Source organism: Daldinia loculata, assembly GCF_022478755.1.
Source record: "Daldinia loculata strain CBS 113971 unplaced genomic scaffold F4817scaffold_109, whole genome shotgun sequence".
Lineage (NCBI taxonomy): Eukaryota > Fungi > Ascomycota > Sordariomycetes > Xylariales > Hypoxylaceae > Daldinia > Daldinia loculata.
Genome location: NW_026054963.1, coordinates 8,688 through 28,808, shown reverse-complemented (window position 1 = coordinate 28,808; position 20,121 = coordinate 8,688). Strand labels below are relative to the sequence as shown.

General features: G+C 40.0%; 6 protein-coding genes across 6 annotated transcripts; 3 read left to right on the top strand and 3 right to left on the bottom strand.

Moving 5' to 3' along the window:
* Nucleotides 1-533: 533 nt before the first annotated feature.
* On the top strand, nucleotides 534-3,482 carry F4817DRAFT_22296 (uncharacterized protein). Its single transcript, XM_049298837.1, has 3 exons — nucleotides 534-2,711; nucleotides 2,766-2,904; nucleotides 2,964-3,482. Exons 1-3 carry the CDS (start codon nucleotides 806-808, stop codon nucleotides 3,061-3,063), a joined length of 2,145 nt encoding a protein of 714 aa, XP_049153653.1. The 5' UTR covers nucleotides 534-805; the 3' UTR covers nucleotides 3,064-3,482.
* A 418-nt stretch (nucleotides 3,483-3,900) lies between these two features.
* F4817DRAFT_362667 (threonine aldolase) lies at nucleotides 3,901-5,178 on the bottom strand (the record flags this gene model as incomplete). Its single annotated transcript, XM_049306551.1, has 3 exons — nucleotides 3,901-4,726; nucleotides 4,784-5,042; nucleotides 5,106-5,178. The coding sequence occupies 3 exons, from the start codon at nucleotides 5,176-5,178 to the stop codon at nucleotides 3,901-3,903; spliced, it is 1,158 nt and encodes a 385-aa protein (XP_049153652.1).
* A 1,923-nt stretch (nucleotides 5,179-7,101) lies between these two features.
* F4817DRAFT_363398 (uncharacterized protein) lies at nucleotides 7,102-8,037 on the top strand (the record flags this gene model as incomplete). Its single annotated transcript, XM_049306639.1, has 4 exons — nucleotides 7,102-7,274; nucleotides 7,337-7,393; nucleotides 7,454-7,572; nucleotides 7,630-8,037. 4 exons carry the CDS (start codon nucleotides 7,102-7,104, stop codon nucleotides 7,707-7,709), a joined length of 429 nt encoding a protein of 142 aa, XP_049153651.1. The 3' UTR covers nucleotides 7,710-8,037.
* A 155-nt stretch (nucleotides 8,038-8,192) lies between these two features.
* Nucleotides 8,193-9,383, top strand: F4817DRAFT_22267 (uncharacterized protein). The gene is made up of 3 exons (XM_049298831.1): nucleotides 8,193-8,352; nucleotides 8,516-8,832; nucleotides 8,896-9,383. The coding sequence occupies exons 2-3, from the start codon at nucleotides 8,566-8,568 to the stop codon at nucleotides 9,202-9,204; spliced, it is 576 nt and encodes a 191-aa protein (XP_049153650.1). The 5' UTR covers nucleotides 8,193-8,352; nucleotides 8,516-8,565; the 3' UTR covers nucleotides 9,205-9,383.
* Nucleotides 9,384-9,463: 80 nt separating this feature from the next.
* On the bottom strand, nucleotides 9,464-11,005 carry F4817DRAFT_22157 (tartrate dehydrogenase). Its single transcript, XM_049298827.1, has 2 exons — nucleotides 10,372-11,005; nucleotides 9,464-10,296 (listed from the first exon to the last, which is right to left on the bottom strand). The coding sequence occupies exons 1-2, from the start codon at nucleotides 10,727-10,729 to the stop codon at nucleotides 9,563-9,565; spliced, it is 1,092 nt and encodes a 363-aa protein (XP_049153649.1). The 5' UTR covers nucleotides 10,730-11,005; the 3' UTR covers nucleotides 9,464-9,562.
* On the bottom strand, nucleotides 10,838-14,831 carry F4817DRAFT_354394 (leucyl-tRNA synthetase). Its single transcript, XM_049305510.1, has 4 exons — nucleotides 14,665-14,831; nucleotides 12,372-14,606; nucleotides 12,216-12,318; nucleotides 10,838-12,152 (listed from the first exon to the last, which is right to left on the bottom strand). Exons 1-4 carry the CDS (start codon nucleotides 14,723-14,725, stop codon nucleotides 11,195-11,197), a joined length of 3,357 nt encoding a protein of 1,118 aa, XP_049153648.1. The 5' UTR covers nucleotides 14,726-14,831; the 3' UTR covers nucleotides 10,838-11,194.
* Between the last annotated feature and the right edge of the window lie 5,290 nt (nucleotides 14,832-20,121).

Sequence of the window (20,121 nt, the reverse complement as noted above, 5' to 3'; positions counted from 1 at the left end):
AGGTTCGGTAAGTCCTTTCTTACACTGTACTACGTACCTTACGCAGTACCTACGTAGAAGCAATCTGGCTGGCTCCTGGCTTCCTGGCTCTTTCGACCCTTTGAACCCCGGGGTAATCTCAAATCAAACCTTTGATTGTTCACCTTCTCCTCAACTATCGTACACGTATTTTTGCTGACAAAGTAAAGATTCACTTTTCTATTCCTATTCTCTATAACCCTGCTGTTAAAGCTAGGTACTCTTTTGATGATACATTTCATCGTCCGTTCTTTGCACCTACACCTAGCCTACTAACAGTCATTATTCGTACCTATCACTTTTCCCAGTCTCTTTCCTTCACCCCTTTCGTCAACTTTCGATCTGATTGTATGCCTCCCCTACCACCTACGTACATATTACGAAAAGAAGACAGCATTTGTTTCTTCGCAAACCTACCTGCAGTGCATTACAATCCCAACGACCTAAACAATAGACTCCTGTTTACGCTTACTTCGATCCTCTAAGTGCGCCGATCCTACATTCCTGTCGCATACCATTCTCTAGGTGGACCTACAAAGCCGACTTAATGTTTTATGCGCTCCCAGGGTATCGCCTTCACAAGCTTCGTTTTCGACTTACGAACACTTATTAGATATCCGGTTGGATTGGGGACTGCGCCTCCTTGGCATTCGGTTACCACCTGAATCCGCTCTAGTCGCCTGGTCTCTAGGCGGATCGGGAGATCCAACACTACGATCTGTCTCAAGGTCAATTACATTTACTGAACACCCATTTTGATACCAATTTCGATAATTTTCGCCTTACCATGGCCAACAGGCCTAATTTCATCGACCTCAGGGCCGATTCGTCGGCCTCGGTCAACAGCAGTGTCTCTCGTCCTCTAAGGTCACCGCGATTACATGTCGCTGGGGAGGTTCCTCCCGCCTTATCCCCCCTTGATGCCTTCGCTGCTCAGAGCCGCTTGCTTGCCAAGCAGCTCGAGGACAGCGCCAAAACCGGGAGACGAATGAGCCGTCTACCCCCGTTGACAACAGAAAGCCCGTTAATTGTTCAAGGTCGTTCCGAATACTTTCGCTCTATGTCCTACGACTCGTCTGAGGAACGACCTGAGACCCCCCAGCAAAATACCGGGCTTGGTTTGACTACAGAGGTGGAATCGCCATCAGAGCGGCCTGTTTCGATGCACCCTCGAATGAGTCGCATACCTCCCACGCCCGACCAATCGATCCCAGTGCCTCCAAACCCATTTCTCGAAAACGCGCGCGGTCGACACCTTGAAAAGCTTCAGGAGGATGAAGGGATGTATGGTGCGCGCCGAGAAGAATCACCTGGTGACTTAGAAAGTATAGCGGATAAGGCAACGGACCATAAACCAGCAGAGCATGATTTCGAACCCAGAGAGCTTTCGCCCACCAGCACCCGCTTTCCACCATCCCCAGAGAAGCTCACCAAAACGACCTCGCATGAATCTGCCGGTTTAGTTCCACCAAGGACTATCTTCCCCAAGCGCTCTTCAAGTATAATGTCTGCACCTTTGGATGCCAATAATGACGATACCTTGAGTGCTTCTTTCTACTCGCAGCCATCCCGAAAGCTTTCATCAGGCAGTAGTTTCTCGGGGCCGGGTCTTGCGTCGCCAATTGCCCACTACCAAAGGTCTCCTTCGATTAGTTCCGAAGCTTCTGCGCCTTTGCCACGTCCTGCTTTCAACTTTTCTCGACCGCTCAGCCGGACTGGCACGCCAGGCCTAGATCCACCAACTCGACAAGCTTCATCGGACAGCCAACCATCCTTCGTACTTGCCGATGAGACTGCACACACCCCAGTCAGCATGCACAGCGACACCTTCTTGGACAGTCATTTCACGGAGGACGGAAAAGGTGCTCCTTCATATATCTATTCCAAGTACGCACTACCGAGAGGTAAGTCATTACAGCGCAACTCGGTTATTTTCCGCGACAATGAGCCGCAAAGGAGTGGTCAAGCGCCACCGTCGCCTCCTACTAGGCCTTCGAGTTCCTCGTCGAGAACGCAAGAAGGCCAACACGCAGCCGATTCTCTCCTAGGACGTCCATCCATCGAACGAAGTAAACTTTCCAACGAAATGTCTCTAGAAGGGAGACAGCCGTCGCCCGACCCAAGTCGCCCCTCAACTGACACGAGTAGACCATCTGAGGATGCGCCTAGAGGGCGCACTCTTACATCTCCACTCCATGACCAAGGCCGAGGGCGAACGCCAATGTCGGTATCCACAAGTGACTCGGCTAGCACCATCAGGCCACCGAGGTCACAGCATTCTCATGCGCCTACAACCTCTGAAATGAGTGCGGAAGAGCATTTGGCAAAGGGCATTAAGTGTCACGAGGAGGGCTCTGTAAAAGAATCTACCTATCACCTGCGATTTGCTGCGCGTGCCGGCGACCCAACTGGTATGCTGCTGTACGCGTTAGCTTGTAGACACGGATGGGGTATGCGAGCGAACCAACGAGAGGGTGTCGAGTGGCTGCGGAAGGCTGCCGATGTTGTGAGCGCCGAAATTGCAGAAGATGAAGATCACGCCAAGGAGGGTAAAACAGTAGATTTTATGGATCATAAAACCCGCAAGGCCCAATTTGCCCTAAGCATCTACGAGTTGGGTGTCAGCCATATGAATGGTTGGGGAATCGAGCAGGATAAAGCGCTCGCTTTGCGGTGCTTCGAGATTGCCGGCAGTGAGTCAAACCTCGAGGGAAAATATTTGAGGCGTAATCTAACAAATTTGATAGGTTGGGGTGATGTTGATGCTCTTGCCGAGGCTGGCTTCTGTTATGCTAAAGGCGTAGGCTGCAAGAAAGACCTTAAGAAAAGCGCCAAGTTTTACCGTATGGCCGAGGCGAAGGGCATGAGTATGCCAGGAAATAGCTGGTCAGTTTTCTTTCGGCTGGGTGGCGCAATGAATGCCTTTGACTAATATCATGTTATAGGATACACAAGGCGAAATATAGCGATGATGTTGGCAGCCCGAAATCGAAGCGCGGCCGAAGCAAGTCAAAAAGTCGGGCGATTTTCGGTAAAAAGACGTAAGGAGAAGAAAGCCAAACCGGAGGCGGGCTACACGGTCATGATTCGAGTCGTTTTAACTTGCTCGGCGTTCGGTGGCAGCATCTATCCAACAAGAGCAGCAAAGTACCATTTCAATAGCGTGATGATTAGGGGCCAGGTTGTGTCTCTTGTTTACAAACTGCCATTTTACGCATAATACCCCCGATTATGAGCCAGTATCGAAGAGGAGTACTGCCTCGTGTCGGAGTAGTTTGGCGCTAGGGTACAAAGTGCGGAAGGACCGTGTCAATATCTAAGCTACCGTATATATGAAGAGCACTCTAAAAAGGAGCAAGCTCTTAAGAATACCCATGTGCGTTGTATATAACGGCATCCTCTGCACAAATAAGTTAGGGAGGCGTTGAGGAGCAGATCGTGGATGGCAAGAAAGCCAGATCTATATAGCCTGAAGTTTTGAGAAAAGGTGATGCTGAGAGATGTATGGCCCGCTAGAGAAAGCTGGGTAATTTATAAGATTTTTAGGGGTCGTTCTCGAGAAGAAGAGCAGGGCGAGTCTTTCTCCTGTTAACTCTTATACTGTCAAACGTATCTATTCCCATCGCACGACTCGTGCGCAGACCACCAGAGCTCATAGGGGTTTGGCATTTTACATGGCAGTAATGTTTTTGAGCACTATTCTGTGTGTTTGGTAGTATTTACTTTTTCGCGGCTGACGTACTTGAGGGTACAATTCTTAAGGATATGAAATTTTAGCTTGGTACGCACCTCATACAGAGAGATGTTATTTGAGAAATTTGTACGGTTAAGGTAATCTGGCTAATCGAGGATCGCACAACTTCTCCAACCCGCCCCATCATGTTAAGAATTACTTCCGTAAGGACCCAGGCCTTCGGTCGTCTCACGGGGTCCGTCGGAATGGCTGGCCCCTTTCTCAGCAGCGATTTTCTCAAAGACGTCAGCCAATCTCTGGAGAGCTTCCTCGCCGACCTGGTAGTGTGTTATAATACGATTACCATTCAGTTTCAGGCCGGCTTGTTGACCCAACTCGACGAATCTGGACGGGGTGGTGTTTAGGGATTTTAAGTCAAGCCAGACCATGTTCGTCTGGACGGGAACATCCACCTTGCCACCTAGATCCGTCCACATCTTCTCAACGCGCTTGGCCGTCGCGTGCGTGTCTTGTAGTAGTCCACCCTCGCCGTTGGGTCCTTTCCCGAAAGTCACGTCGACTGCTACCCTGGCCGCGGCCGTGACGACACCGGATTGGCGTAGGCCGCCGCCGAGAGCCTTGCGCACCCATCTCGCGTGCTTTATGAGTGGCTTACTACCGACGATTATACTTCCAATCGGAGCACCTAGACCCTTGGAGAAGCACAGGGAGACGGTGTCGAAGTATTGGCAGAAGTCCTGCAGCGACCCGCCGCCGGAGGCGACTACCTCCCATAGCCTAGCACCGTCACAGTGCATAAGTATACCGTGCTCCCGCGCAAACTCCGAGATCCTACGAACCTCGTCTAATGGCGTGACTAGGCCGGCTAGCGAATTTTCAAGGCTGATGACGCGCGTCGGGCAAGAGTGCACTTCGTCCCCGAGTGTGACGTTGGACTGGATATCCTCTAGAGTTAGATAATTACCGTTACTGGGTACTACGGCCTTGATCATGGCACCGGATAAAGATGCAACACTGTGTATTGCAATAGTCAGCCCCAAGGAGGATACAGTGGCAGACGATGGCGTTTACCCTCCAGCTTCGTATTGGATAATGTGAGAACGATGGTCAGTCAGCACGCCGTGAGGAGGCTGAGTGAGCAAGGTACGTAGAGCGATTTGATTTCCCATCGTACCAGAGAGGACAAAGAGACCAGCTTCTTTGCCTGTTAATGAGGCTACGTGCGCCTCTAGGTCTATGGTGGTCGGGTCTTCTTGAAACACATCATCCAGCAACGTCGTTTTCTGAATGGCAAATAGCATAGCTTGAGTTGGAGTTGTCATGGTATCGCCTATATGTGCATGAGAGTTAAGTACCTAATATAAGAAGCTGGGTTAAAGGGGTAACGACCTACTTCTAAGGTCAAAAGCAGCAGCACCTCGATGGCCAAGCCAGCTGCTAACCGGTTCGGTTTCGAATTTCTCCATGATAGGCGACGTAGTTTCAGGCGAGGAATGAAGAAATCTAAGATGATTAGTAGGTCGGAGCAAAACTGAAGGTAACGGCGGGGTCGCCAAATATTTTATAGTCTGGAGTCGGCGTGTGGACCGGCCGAGCCTCGTGCCTCCGGCGAGCGCCGTTCTAAGCAAAGGCTTCCCGAGAACATCCATGGTTAATACGGAGTATTGCCTACTTGAGAAGACCCGGGTTGTCTATAGATGTGCTTGAGATGAGTGGCTATCGCATTGCCGTGTAAGTGCACTAATGTACGGATAGATACATAGCGTCTGGGTCGGTTAGCTGCTTCACGAAGCCGGATAAACGGGGTATCATATTACCAAATGATACCAGCCGTTGATGATACCTTAATCAGGTGTTACGCGTACATGGAAGCCAACCAATGAAAGTCAGCGTTCCATGGAGAGGATTGCTATATCCAACAAAGCAACTCCCCTTTTCAACTCGCCGGATGACATACATGATGACGACAACGACAACGACAACGACGCGACGATGCAGAATTATTCATAATTATTCAGAATGATACATGATAAGCCATAGCTAATTAAGAGAGATTTATGATACTACTACAAGTGTAGCTGTGACACAGCACGGTGGTATCATTCTATAAGGACGGGGACGGCATACAGAAGTGCTCTTCCTAAGACTTCTGCAGATAGGCGAAATTCGGCAGCACGATTAGCTCATCGCATCACATTCTCAGGTTCACTTCCGGGTTGGATGGACATTGATTGGGCCGATCTTGTCGTCCATGGGGCCCTCCGGTTGAACCTCCGATGGAATGGCCTTTCCAACGCTTTTCGGAGCCGGGATTCGCGTTAGCAACACGGGTCTTGAGGGTTTTCGGTATGACTCACCCGGTGGCAGGATATTATTACGGCTCTTGTTAATATTGACATTGAGATAATGATATTTATCCTATCTCTTTATAGTTGGGTAACGGTGCAGTAGCTTCGACTTGTAGTTGTCTAAGGTCAAACCCCCCTGTCGGCCACGAGATACAGTTTTAATGGGTGTAACGGTTTGGTGGTCTTGAAGCTGTGGGAATCTCCTTATTTCGTATTACTGTAGTTAAAAGTCATGAGCCCCTTCGTGATACACGAAATAGGATGCACAGCATAGAACACACCGGAGAGCTTATCTGAACTTGTGTTAAGACTCTCGCACTGCTCACACAAAAGCCAGACCTTGGTCCAAGACACAGCAAATTATTCCTACCAAGGTGAAGAAACTTAATTTATACGCAACTTGATGGTAAAACATGGGTAACATCGTCAACACGGCTATCTCGCGTAGATGGTGTTCAGGTGGTGGCTAGGGGGTTGTTTGCCTAGGACGGTTATGTGTTTAGGTAGGTGCGTTACCCCTAACGTGTTACCCCCTAATATGCTGAAGTTTGCTGTTTCGTGAGGAAAGCGTGACCCTACTTATAATTAGGATGTCTCTATCGTATTGGTGTGGTTTGAGATGAACGTTTTGAAAGTTTACAGGAGGCAGTTGCATATGTTTCGTCCCGTAGTGGTGCTTCTAATTCTACCTCTCTTGGCCTTTAAGTACACCTCAAACCCCCTTAACGAAAACATCATGTCCAAATAGCAAACCACATGTAGTCGTCCTCTCATCATCTACCAACCACGCGCGTAGAGCGTGTATATACGCGACTGACAACAGGTGCACAACCCCTTTTTTCTAGGCAACACATCATAATCCAACTGAGTCACTCTCTCATCACTCTCAGTCGCATTGCCTTTTTTCTTCATCTGCACCCGTCCTCCACGCTGTTTATGCTCATCACTTCTCATAACACGGAAACTGTCACTCCTTTACTCCTTGTGAAAATATTACCGAAATCAATCAAAGGCGTAACAAGGCTATATTGCGAAAACACGATGAAGTCCTTCACTGCCATCACTGCGGTGGTGCTCGGAGCTGCTGCTCGAGTAGCTAATGCTCAAGGCTTCGTTTCCAACTGCACCTGGCAGACTGGCTTCATGTCGGACAATTACCTGGGAATGTACTGCAACAACAACAACTGGGCCGAGTACAGCTACGACTGGACTTGGTAAGTCTTCGCTAATAGGAAGTCATTTGGACTGCATCTACTAACTCGGAGACTCTGCAAAGGCTCGACACCAACGTTTGCCTAACCAACTACGGTGGCAAGCTCTACCCCTACGTCAGGTATGAGACCTTATCCGCGTCTTACATCTTTCTTAGCTTGTTAATATTAATGTTGGATAGTGGAAGCTACTGGTCTACCTGTGGCAACTGCGCGGTTCGCGGGAGCAACGTCGACTTCATCCTGACTTGTGACTGCCTCAATGGGCAAGGCCGTTTCGCCTCTTCTACCTACGATCTCAGTGCGATTACCCGTCTCATATTAATGACAGTGTTAGTAGTACTAACCCATTATCCAGATCGTGTTATCTGGAATCACGACGGTGTTCTAGGCTGCTTCAACCACATCGGAAACAAGACAGAGAAGGGTCCATTCTAGTCTAGAATACTACTCGACTATGTGATATACGCCAGGCTTCAATTTAGAATACGTGATACCCATGTCCGTATTATCCGTGTGCTAAGAAGTTTCGAGGAATAGGGAGGCCGTGGCGATGAACTGCCCATGTAGTAGATTAGCTTATGATATAGTCACGCCTTACTAGGGCTGTGGTGCTTTGACTTCAATTCATTGCGATACGATTTGGTACATACGTCCCACAGATAGCATCCTCATACAATACGTGCTTCTCAGGCTACTAATTATGCAGAGCAGAATATATGGCTGATTCCCTTTTGCACTCATACTTACAGCACCTCGGAGTCACTACTCACGAACGCGATTAAATCAAGTAGGTGAGAAGAATGGTAACTTTCCATACAGCAACATACACGTCGTTATGACTTCTTATAGGCGACTTAAAAGCTCATGCTAGTAATTTGCATGCCAGGGATTCTTTGCTACCCCTGTAGCGCGAAGCTGGGGGCTACATACATAGTATGGACTAATACCGCGAACACCATCAAAATTCATAATTCGATCTAGTCTATTACCATGCCTGACCCACATACTAAGATGCTCTGTAATAAGGCTATAAGGTTAGTTACAGGCTAATCCGCAGGGGAAACTATGGATAGTCACGGTTAGTCTCATCCTTATGTGCTGTCTCTAATAAGTCAAGATCATGTATACTGTAGTTATACATACATGTATATATAGATGCCTGTATAGCATATCGCGTCCTTCATTTCTTACCGTTACTTTCTTTTACTTCTCAGTCGCTCTTTTGCTCACGCCTATTGCAGACTCTATCTGCTTTTCACTCGTTAAATTCACCGTCGCGGTGTAATTCAAAATGATTTTCCCGTCCAAGTTGTCCATCCAGGCCCTTGCGCTCGTGGCTGGCTTTTGCGCCGTGTCCGCGAGACGCTTACCGAATCTGCATCGTCCGTATATCGCGGCCGCGAACCAGATCGAGAGCCATGCTGAGTCGCGCGCCACGGGTACTGGACCTAAGGGTTTCCTTACGCTTGACGATGGTGCGCATGTTGAAGGTTCCCACGCTGCGTCTGTGCATAGCACTTCCGCGGTCGCGGGTGAGAGCTTCAGTACTTGCTTAGAGGTACGTTTGTCGATATCCTTCTTGCTTAGGTCCTCGAACACGGGAATTGACTTAATACCGTAGGATACCACAGCTTCTGTAGCCGACTGCCAGACCGTCATTGGCGATATCCGAGCTAACAACGGTACCATCAAGGTAGCCAGGGGATTCTGCTTGAACTGGTGGGAGGGCGGTTGTCTCGGTCGGGTGTGCGGCGGTAAGAGCCAAGAGGTGTTCTCGGAAGATTCACAGTGGATCGCGGACACGATGACTGCCTTGATTCTCAACACGTGTATCGCCGAAGGCAAAAGCGGTGCGGCGGCGGACTGTGCAGATGTTAGTACTACTTGTGGGACGTACAAGCTGTCGCTGCAGGCGTACACGGGTATTTAAGCGTCGAGTCGGGCGTGTCGTTTTTTTAGCTTGTTATGGGATCTGCGAAGCTTGAGGGTGTTCAGTTTACTCGGTAGTGAATATCCTAAATACCTAAGTAGTAGTAAGAGGATGGCATTGTCTTTGATGGTGAAAATACTTAAACTATTACAATAATGCATAGGAAAGTGAAAAGCATTACTGGAGGCTCGTAGTGCGAATAAAAATCGAAGAGGGTAGACCAATATGCGAACAGATACCTATGCATATACTAATCTAGATATAACAATCTAGATATAACAATCTAAATATGACAATCTAGATATGACAATGAGTACGAGATAACAACGCAATAGACAATATCCAAAACCTATACGCTCTACTTCCCAGCCGCAAGGATTGCCGCCTCAATAGCATCTCCCAGGGTTTTTGTAGTGCCCTTACCGCTCATATCAGCAGTAATAACACTCTGATCCCTCTGGGCGAGCACCGTCTCAATAGCCTGCAGTACCGCCGCAGCAGCATCCTGGTATCCGAAATGCTGAAGTAGCATTTGTCCCGCCCAGATCATGCCCACGGGGTTCGCGATGCCCTTGCCAGCGATATCGGGCGCACTACCGTGCACCGGCTCGAACAGGCTCGGGAATCGCCGGTCCGGGTTGATATTGGCCGACGGCGCAATCCCGATTGTACCCGTGCAAGCTGGCCCGAGATCGGATAGGATGTCGCCGAATAAGTTGCTGCCGACGACGACATCGAAGATTTGGGGCCGCTGGACAAAATGCGCGGTTAGGATGTCGATGTGGTATTTGTCTACGTTGACGTCGGGGTATTTGCTTGACATCTCGCGGACGCGGGAGTCCCAGTATGGCATGGTGATGCTGATGCCGTTGCTCTTGGTCGCGCTTGTAAGACGCTTCCGCGGCCGGCTTTGCGCAAGGTCGAAGGCGTAACGAAGGACTCTGTCGATACCAGTGCGTGTCATCACCGTTTCCTGGATAACTGTCTCCCTGTCTGTCCCCTCGAAAATCTTACCTCCGATACTACTGTACTCGCCTTCCGTGTTTTCCCGCACGATCCAGAAGTCGATGTCTCCAGGCTTCCGACCGGCCACTATTCATAGCGTTAGTAGGTCAGACAGTGATGATAAAGACTTGTAAAGGTAACTCATAGAAGCGTAATACGTACGAGGACAATCGACACCAGCCAACAACCGACACGGACGAAGGTTGATATACTGATCGAATTCGCGTCTAAACTTCAACAAGCTCCCCCATAACGACACCTCATCCGGCACCAAATCCGGCATTCCAACAGCGCCGAAGTAGATAGCATCAAATCCGCTAAGAGACTCTTTCCAGTCCGGCGGAAGCATGTCCCCATGTTTCTTATAAAAGTCGCAACTAGCAAAATCAAACGTCTGGAAGCTCAACGAGATACCAAACACCTTCGCAGCCGCCTCGAGACACCGGACGCCATATGGCATCACTTCGGTCCCAATACCATCGCCTGGGATGACGGCAATCTTCAGCGGGCTGTTGGCCATATTCGTTCGTGAGGATGGTGAAAAGCGTGAGGGGTCGGTCCAAAGGCGGCGCAGTTTTGCGAATGTCGCTTATTGGTGGAGTAAGAAGAATATAGTAACCAGTAAAGAGGAAGAGGAAGAGGAAGAGGAAGAAAAACTTGTCCCCCTTAAGTTTACTTATACTTGTTTATCTCACATCAATGTTAAAACCCCGAGCCTTCGGTTAAAAAAACAACGTCACCTATTACCGATACCTTAAAACCCTATACCGTATTCCTATCACTAAGTAGCCTACTTGCGAGCCTCGGCTTAAGTGTTTTACTGTCTCATTTTCGTTAACTCTTCTACCTGAGAGAACTAGCTAACCTATCTACTGACACATTTAAAATCTACCGGGATATATGATCCTGTAAGGACTTTGTCTTGTTTTTATTTTCTTCCCTCTTCTCATTCACACCTAACATGAGTCTATTTATTCCCTTTCTACTATGCCTCGATGTTCTCAAACAGAAACGACGGCTGACCAGGGACAGCCTGCTCCGCAATCGGGGACTTGATGTCGACCTCCCCGCCGTGTACTAAGTCGGTTCCTGTCTTGCTGCCCTCGGTTACTAACAAGACATCGATACCTAATAACCCTGCCGCTCTCTTTAGACCGGGCACCATGGCCGTGATAGTCTTAGACTCGTCGAAGTCCAATTTACGTTCCACCACAACGTCGATCGGCTCTCCATTACGGAGCCTCTTCTTGAGGAGCTGCACAAACGGCATCGCCTCCTTCACCTTACCTATCTTAGCAATGCGACCGCTTAGCTCCTTGTCAGTGCACTTCTGCGTCTTGGTTGCTTCATCCCATGTCTCCCTAATCAAACTGATGCACTCATTCTGCCACTTGGGGAATTCTCGAGTTATGAAAATCGTCAGCTTTTTGGGTTTCTTAGGGTCGAAGTTCATTTGCTTTCCCTTGGCCATCTTCTTTATCTGTGCCGACTCGGCCGATGTGATATTGGACTGCGTCGTAAGAACGTAAGAGCGGGCCGCGCTAAGGCCGGCATTGGCCTCTGGTACTTCGGGCCACCGAGCTACCTGTATCGTCCGGGCTTCGTGGAGTATCTCAAGCCATATGTACTCGGCCCAGTGCGGTGCAATCGGGGCGATGGACAGTGCTTGGAGTCTCATGTACTTGAACACCAACTCCTTATTCAACGGGATTCCAGCCGCCACACAAGCTCCTCTGTACACATCCTTTGCATTTATCAGGTCATAGAAACACGACTTCAGGGCCATTTTGTAATTCGTGTCCTCGTAATGATTCTTGGCCTCCTGCAGTAGCGTGTTCATTTCGTTATCGAAAAGGGCGTCTTCGAAATCATTCAGCTCCGTTCGAAGATCCTTACTCTTAGCCATCTCTTCGCACCATTCCTTCAGAGTGTGCAGTCGAAGGCTAGTGATAGCAGCCTATTAGTTCCTCTATCGCTTAGCTGCAACTGATATTCGGGTGACTTACATAGTGTTGTCGGCAACGTCCTCGACGAAATTAGAATCTTGAATGGTATCCCCAGCATCCGCAAGAGCTATACGAGACGCATCCGCGCCGAATTTCTTTACCACTGCAGCCTGGTTAGCAACGTTTGCGAAGAATAAATACCTGGCACAAGCTTACCATCATCGAGAGTCATAAAATTGCCAGTGCTCTTAGACATCTTTTCGCCGTTAAGCTGGAGATGCCCATTTACTCGAATAGACTTGGGCCAGTACTCCCTAGGGAATAGTGCGATGTGGTTGTAGAGGAAGAAGGTAAGGTGGTTGTTGATTAGGTCCTTGCCGCTCGCTCTCAAGTCAAGGGGGTAGAAGTATTCGAATTCGCGGCGCATCGACTCCAGGGTCTCCTTGGGAATTTTCGACTTGGCCAGGACATCATCGGTAAGACTCGCGCGGCAAAAGATATAATCCCAAACCTCGTCAATCATCTGTTCTGGTGCAATGTTGCCACTGCCTTTTTCCCGTCCGAAGAGGTCACTGTGGAGGAAATGAGCGACGGTGTAGTAACTCATGTAAATAGTCGAGTCACTTAAACTTTCCACCAGGAATTCAGGCGCCCATGGAAGCTTTGAGCCGAGACCGTATGTCCTGGCGCATGCCCATTGCTTGAGCCAGTCAAGCACTCCCAAGAATGCATTCCGCGCGTCGCTCGAATAAGTGTTGAGACCATTTCCATCCTTGTTCTCGACATAGTTAGTAGCGATTGTGCGCCATGAATCCTCTCCGTAGTCGATATAATACTGCTCCATGAGTGCGACCGTACACTCATCGCCACTCCTGCTGACAACTTTGTTCTCAGGCTCTGCGTATTCGAAGGCAAGACCAGCTTCAATCAGTTGAGCTCGAACCTTGGGCTTGGCATCTGCTACCTTTTCACCTTTGAAGTCTCCTACTAACATGTGGCCCTGGTAGAAACCCTCCTTGTAGGCCAACTCTTTAGCCTCTTTAAGTTGCTTCACATCCTTCGGAGACGCAATCTTCAACTTTTTGACTAGTTCCAGGGCGAGCAAGTCAGAAGTAGGCGTCTGGATAATAGGGATAATTTCTAGCTCCGCCCACTCCTTCTGGATCTTGTAATAGTCGGCCTTTTTAGCCAAGTCTGTTATTGTAGCATAATCGTCGGGAGAATCCGAGGGCACGCATGTCACTACTCCAGTACCTTTGGTCTCAAGTATCGACTCCATGGGAAGTACCCGAACTCCATCCTTGTGGAAACTAAGGGGGGCATTGACCAGTGACCCAATGAGATCCGAGCCATCAATCTCGGTGGTCTTCTTGATAACACCTTCTTGGGCGAATATTTCCTGGTAGGCCATGTTCTTAGCACCTCTTTCTGTCATCACATAGTATTCCCCAGGGGCGGCTTCGTAGACGCCGTAGGTAATCTTAGGTGAGACGAAGCAAGCCACTTGTCCATACATGGTCTCCGCTCGTAGGGTTGCCGGAACTAGGTACACTTTGGCATCATCGGGAAGCTTTCCTTGTAGGATTTCCTGGGCCTTGGAGGCAAACTCGAGTACCCGCATCTTGATTGCCACATATAATTGAGGGTTGACACCCTCTCCTTCGCTGCGGTCGTGGTCCATGCAGGGCTGTCCATCTTTAATTGAGTAGATAGTATGCCGTTTTCCAAACTTGACCTTATCCAACTCCTTTAGTCGGATCATCTGCCAGCGGACAAACGCATCGAAGTACGGATTGGCATCCGTCGTGACAAATTGTCTACGCCAATCGATCCTACTACCAAAGTTGCTCAGATCGAGCTTACAGAGAGGTGGGAAGTACTCGAGCCAGTAGGCCGGGTCGGCAAAGAGGTGTATTTGTTGGACGGGAATGCCCATGGCTTGCATGATCTGAAATTGGTACTTCATTTTAACTGCCTTCGCGGCAGCCTTGCCTTTCTTTGCGGTAAATTTGGTCACATCCTCCCTCTCTCTCTGGGCCGGCGCGGCAGCTGTCTGGGTCACGGGCTCCTCTTCTTCTTTGTACTTCTCGAACTCCTGACCGAACATCCCGACCTCCTTGGCGAGCTTGTCGGCAGACGCCTTGATCGGTAAGCCAGTACAGTGGTATCCTTGCGGCCATAGGACGTTGATTCCCTTCATACGAGCGTAGCCGACATGGAATTCGACCTTACTAAACGAAAAGGCATGGCCCACGTGGAGACGTCCATTTGTATAAGGGAAGGCAATTGTTCCGAAGAACTTTGGGAACTTCTCTCGCAACTCGGCGGCGGAGATAGAATGGAGAGGGATGTCAGCCGTTGACGGCGCGTCAGCATTGAAAAGTCTTTGGCTTTCCCATTCTTGCTGGTATTTTTTCTCGATCGCGATTAAGGAATCTCGCTTTTCAGTCCCTCCAGGATACTGTCAGATTTACTACTGGAAAACGAAGCAAGAGGTTGTGTGCTTTACCTTTAAGGTCTTTGAGGGTTGCATTCTGGAGCCCTTCCGCAGTCTTGAGGGGATCTGCCATGGTGATATTACCTTATCCCAGTACCCTTCAAATATTTGGTGATAAGGTTGCGATGAAGAAAAATACCTGTCAATGCAAAGTATTGGAAAGTTTCGAGTCATAACTTACCTGATACGTGGGACGGAGGGGCAGAGGGGTAAGCACCTTTAAAGTAATATCGCAGAGATCTCCAGAGAGTTATGCGCTAAACAGAATAGTTCGTATCTTGGGGTGTTATGGGTATCCACATGTAGGTACTTGGTACTTTGCGTATATCCTCTCGTCTACCAGACTTACATGTATTTAATGAGGTCTACTTTATGAGGACCTAAGTTACCTAGTATTATGGCCAGTACTAGTTATTTCTCCTATTTTGCATTCAAGAGGATATGTTCTCTATTACATACCTGCATTACGCGTGTCATCCCCGGCGCTTACACGCAAAGGTTATGTTACGGGTTATATTCTCACCATGAACTTGCTCCTCAACTTAGCAATATCCCGTTACTTATTGTGAATTGGTTACTCATGCGCAGATGCTTTTAACCAATTCATCGTTTATAATCCTAGAAGAATTTCTCGACAGTAAAGAGATTACAATAACAATTATGCCACCAAAAAACCCAGAATTTAACTATTAATCTCTTTTTATAACAACACGATTTAACTATTAAAATGGAATAGCTTTTTACAATTTATTTTAATAAATTTAAACCATAAATTTAAAATTATTCGTAAAATAATACTTTTTTTAATTACATTTGTTTTTAATTAATTAAACTTTAAAATAACTTTTTAAAATAATTTTAAATTTATAATTTAAAGTAAATTTAAAACTTTATATATTAAAATTATATGTTTAATATTTTAAAATAATAACATTAATAAAATTATTAAAATAATAATATTAATACATTTTTATAATAAATAATAATTAATTATATAATAATTATTAACTTTTTTATTAAATTTATTAATTAAATTTACGCGTTTTAAACTTTTTTAAATATTAAAAATAATTAATATTAATTATAATACCGGTTATAATACCGGTTATAACATTAACCGTAATAATAACCGTAATAATAATTATAATAAACGTTAAAATTTAATATAAAAAATTATAAATATATAAAAAAAATTAAAAAGTTTAAATAATGATTTTAAATTATTATAAAAAAAATTTTATATATAATTATAAAATATTAAATTATTATATTTAAATATTTTATATAAAACTTAATATAATTATATATATTTTAAAATGTTAAAAATTTTTAAACGTTAAAGTTTAATATATAAAAATGTAATATTATATAAATATATAAAAAAGTTAAAAAAATAAATTAAATATATTATTAATTTTAAATTATTAAAATTAAAATTATTTTATATATTATTATAATATATTAAATTATTATAAATATAATATTTAATTTTTTTATTATTAATAAAAATATTAAAGATTCTTGTAATATTATATAACTTTAAATTAAATATTTTTAAATGTTTTGTTTATAACTTATAAGTATAAATACATAAACCACGTATTGCGTGGCGTTTATGGCAAAACAAGCAAACGAAGCCCGCCTCGAAAATATCGGGTTTAAAATCATTTAAAATAACTTACAATGGAGTTGTGGCAGTTGCGAAAAATTCAAAAGTCGTCCACGAGTTAAAGTTTAATTAAATTATGTTTGTTTAAGTTATGGAAAAGTTTTAAAAAGTTGCGCAAAGTTTTGTTATTTTATTTTAATAAATTTAAACCATAAATTTAATATTGTTTATAAAGTTATACCTTTTTTAACCACATTACTTTTTAATTAATTAAAATTTAAAATAACTTTTTAAAATAATATTAAATTTATGGTTTAAAATAAATTTAAAACTTTATACATTAAAATTATACGTTTAACGTTTTAAAATAATAATATTAATAATAATATTAATAAAATTATTAAAATAATAATATTAACGTATATTTATAATAAATAATAATTAATTATATAATAATTATTAATTTTATTATTAAATTTATTAATTAAATTTATACGTTTTAAATTTTTTAAAATGTTAAAAATAATTATAATAATAATTATAATACGTTAATTATAATATCGGTTATAACGGTAATTATAACGCGTAATAATAATTATAATAAACGTTAATATTTATTATTTTAATTTTTAAACTTAAATTTATTAAAACGGGTTATGTTTGTTTACGTTACGTAATACATGGTTTATATGTTTATATTTATAAAATATATGTGTAAATTTTAATAAATTTAAATTTAAAACTTGTTTAAATTTAAACGTTATTTATTTTTTTAATTTAATGGTAAATAATAAAAAATCATATTTATAATATTTTAAAATACCATAAAAATATATAAAATAATTTTAATTAAAATATTTTAAAATTAATAATATATTTAATTTATTTTTTTAACTTTTTTACATACGTATATAACGTTACGTTTTTATATATTAAATTAAAACGTTAAAAAAAACTTAATTTTTAAAATATTATAATTAACATTATAATTAATATTATAATTAACATTCCCGTTTTTTTATACATTTATACGGCATCGTTTTTTTATATATTAAATTTTATAACGCGTGTTACGACCGGTGTTATAATTAATGCGTTACGACCGTTATTATAACCATTTTTAACATTTTAAAAAATTTAAAACGCGTGGAATTTAATAAATTTAATAATAAAATTAATACAATTATATAATTAATTATTATTTATTATAAAAATACGTTAATATTATTGTTTTTAATGATTTTATTAATTTAACGATATTTTTAAAAAATAAAAGTAATTTTTAATAAACACGTGTTTAAAGTAATTTTAAATTAAAGTTTTAATATTTTATTAAAAAAATTATATAAATAATAATTAATTAAAAAATGGTGTAATTATAAAAAGTACATTTTTTTAAATTAAATATTAAAACTTTAATTTAAAGTCATTTAAAATAAAATATTTAATATAAATATATAAAAAAAGTTAAAAAGTTTAAAAAATGGTATTATTAATTTTAAATTATTAAAAAAAAAAGATTTTATATATGGTTATAACATATTAAATTATTATATTTAAATATATATTATTTTAAAACGTTAAAAAATTTTAAATATTAAAGTTTAATATATAAAAATATAATATTATATAAATATATAAAAAAGTTAAAAAAATAAATTAAATATATTATTAATTTTAAATTATTAAAATTAAAATTATTTTATATATTATTATAATATATTAAATTATTATAAATATAATGTTTAATTTTTTTATTATTAATAAAACTGTTAAAAACTTTTATAACGTTATATAATTTTAAACCAAATATTTTTAAATATTTTATTTATAACTTATAAGTATAAACATATAAACCACGCGTTACGTGGCGTTTATGGTAAAATAAACGGGTAAAACCCGTTTTAAAAATATCAGGTTTAAAATCACTTAAAATAATTGTTATTACCGTTACGATTTTTATTTTAATAAATTAACTTAAATTTATTTTAAATTTATAAAAAGTTTATTATATATTTTAAATTTATAAAAAGTTTATTATACCGGTTTTTTTTAAATAAAAAATTATTATATTTAAAAATGTTTTAATTAATTTTAATTAATGCTAATTAAATATATTTTTTAAAAAGTAAATTTTTAATTAATATTAATTAAATATATTTTAAAAAAATAAAGTTTTAATTAATTTTTTAATAAATTATAATTATATAATGAATTACGGTTATAAATTAATTATAAAATTAATTATTTTTTTAAAAAAATATTATGTTTAAAATTTTTTTAATTACGTAATTAATTAATAAAAAAACTTTAATATTTATAAATTTCATTAATTATATTTTACATTATTTTTATATTATTTAAATGTTTTTATTAAATATAATTTTTTAACTTTTACATTTTTAAATTAATTAATTAAATATATAATTTTTTACTTTTATATTAATAATGCGTTTTTATTAAATATATTTTTTTAACTGTAATATTTTTAAATTAATTAATTAAATATATTACATTAATTTTAACATAATGATATAATTAATTAATATGTTTACATATTATTTAAACAATATATTTTATTATTTTATTTTTTTTAAATTAATATTTTTATTATTTTATAATTAAAATTAATTAAAATTAATCGTTTTTATATAAATGTTTATTTTTTCGTATTTTTCGGACATATTTTAATTATTTTTTTATATAAATTTAAAATATTTAAATATTAAAAAATAACGTAAATAAAATAAATTATTATTAAATAATTATATTTTTATATAAATATTATAATTTATTTTAAATATAAAAAATATTTAATAAAAACTTAAATTATTACTTTTATAATTTTACTTTTATTAAAAGTAAAAAACAAATATTAAACTTTTTTACCATTTTTTTAATTAATTTAAAAAATTTAAAATTAAAAAATTAAATTATATTTAAATAAAAAAAATAAATAACTTTTATTAATATTTACATTTAATTAAAAATCGTAACGTTTATATCATTTAAAATATTAAATAATTATTTAAATCATTTTATAATTTTATTATTAATAAACTTTTAAATAATAATATAATAAATAACATTATTTAAAATTATATTTAAAATATTACCGTAATAATTTAAATTATTTTAAAAAATAAATTTATTTATTATATATTTTAAAAAATAAATTTATTTATTATATATTTTAAAATATTAATAACGTTATTAAAATAATAATTAACATATTATTTTTTTAAAAAAATATTACGTTTAAACTTTTTAAAAATTAATAAAATAATTAATAAATTAATAAGTTTTAACATTTAAAATTTTAATTGGCCGCACCCCGCATCGCCCCCGCACCATCCGAGTATTTTTATTAAATATATTTATTTTAACCTTTATAACTTAAAATTAATTGATTAAATATATTGCTTTTTACTTTTATACCGGTTATATATTTTTATTAAATACATTTATTTAACGTTTTTAACCATTAACTTTATAACCATAAGTTTACATAATTAATTAAAATGATAATAACTTTATAAATGGTTAATTTAAAAAATAACCGGTTTTAAAAAAAATAATAATAATAATAAAAAATTTAAAAATAATAATAAAAATAATAAAAAATTTAATAAAAAAAAAAAAATATTTAATAAAAAGAAAATAATAACAATAATAAATAAAAAAAAAAAAAAAAAACTTTTCTTTTACAGGGTAACCGCCTCTTGGACTTGGAAGTTTAAGCGGTTTTTTCGGAAAGATTTCACGGACAGTTTTTTTTTTTTTTTTTTTTTTTTTTTTTTTGGGGGGGGGGGGGGGGGGGGGGGGGGGGGGGGGGGGGGGGGGGGGGGGGGGGGGGCGGC

What these genes read in the sequence shown, in the direction of transcription:
- F4817DRAFT_22296 (XM_049298837.1), top strand. Translation starts at nt 806, where the DNA reads ATGGCCAACAGGCCTAATTTCATCGACCTCAGGGCCGATTCGTCGGCC. An exon ending in GTGCTTCGAGATTGCCGGCA is followed by an intron (nt 2,712 to 2,765) that starts GTGAGTCAAACC and finishes CAAATTTGATAG; the next exon opens with GTTGGGGTGATGTTGATGCT. An exon ending in AGTATGCCAGGAAATAGCTG is followed by an intron (nt 2,905 to 2,963) that starts GTCAGTTTTCTT and finishes ATCATGTTATAG; the next exon opens with GATACACAAGGCGAAATATA.
- F4817DRAFT_22267 (XM_049298831.1), top strand. Translation starts at nt 8,566, where the DNA reads ATGATTTTCCCGTCCAAGTTGTCCATCCAGGCCCTTGCGCTCGTGGCT. An exon ending in GCTTCAGTACTTGCTTAGAG is followed by an intron (nt 8,833 to 8,895) that starts GTACGTTTGTCG and finishes TTAATACCGTAG; the next exon opens with GATACCACAGCTTCTGTAGC.
- F4817DRAFT_22157 (XM_049298827.1), bottom strand. Translation starts at nt 10,729, where the DNA reads ATGGCCAACAGCCCGCTGAAGATTGCCGTCATCCCAGGCGATGGTATT. An exon ending in GGCTGGTGTCGATTGTCCTC is followed by an intron (nt 10,297 to 10,371) that starts GTACGTATTACG and finishes CGCTATGAATAG; the next exon opens with TGGCCGGTCGGAAGCCTGGA.
- F4817DRAFT_354394 (XM_049305510.1), bottom strand. Translation starts at nt 14,725, where the DNA reads ATGGCAGATCCCCTCAAGACTGCGGAAGGGCTCCAGAATGCAACCCTC. An exon ending in AACCCTCAAAGACCTTAAAG is followed by an intron (nt 14,607 to 14,664) that starts GTAAAGCACACA and finishes AGTATCCTGGAG; the next exon opens with GGACTGAAAAGCGAGATTCC. An exon ending in TTTTATGACTCTCGATGATG is followed by an intron (nt 12,319 to 12,371) that starts GTAAGCTTGTGC and finishes ACCAGGCTGCAG; the next exon opens with TGGTAAAGAAATTCGGCGCG.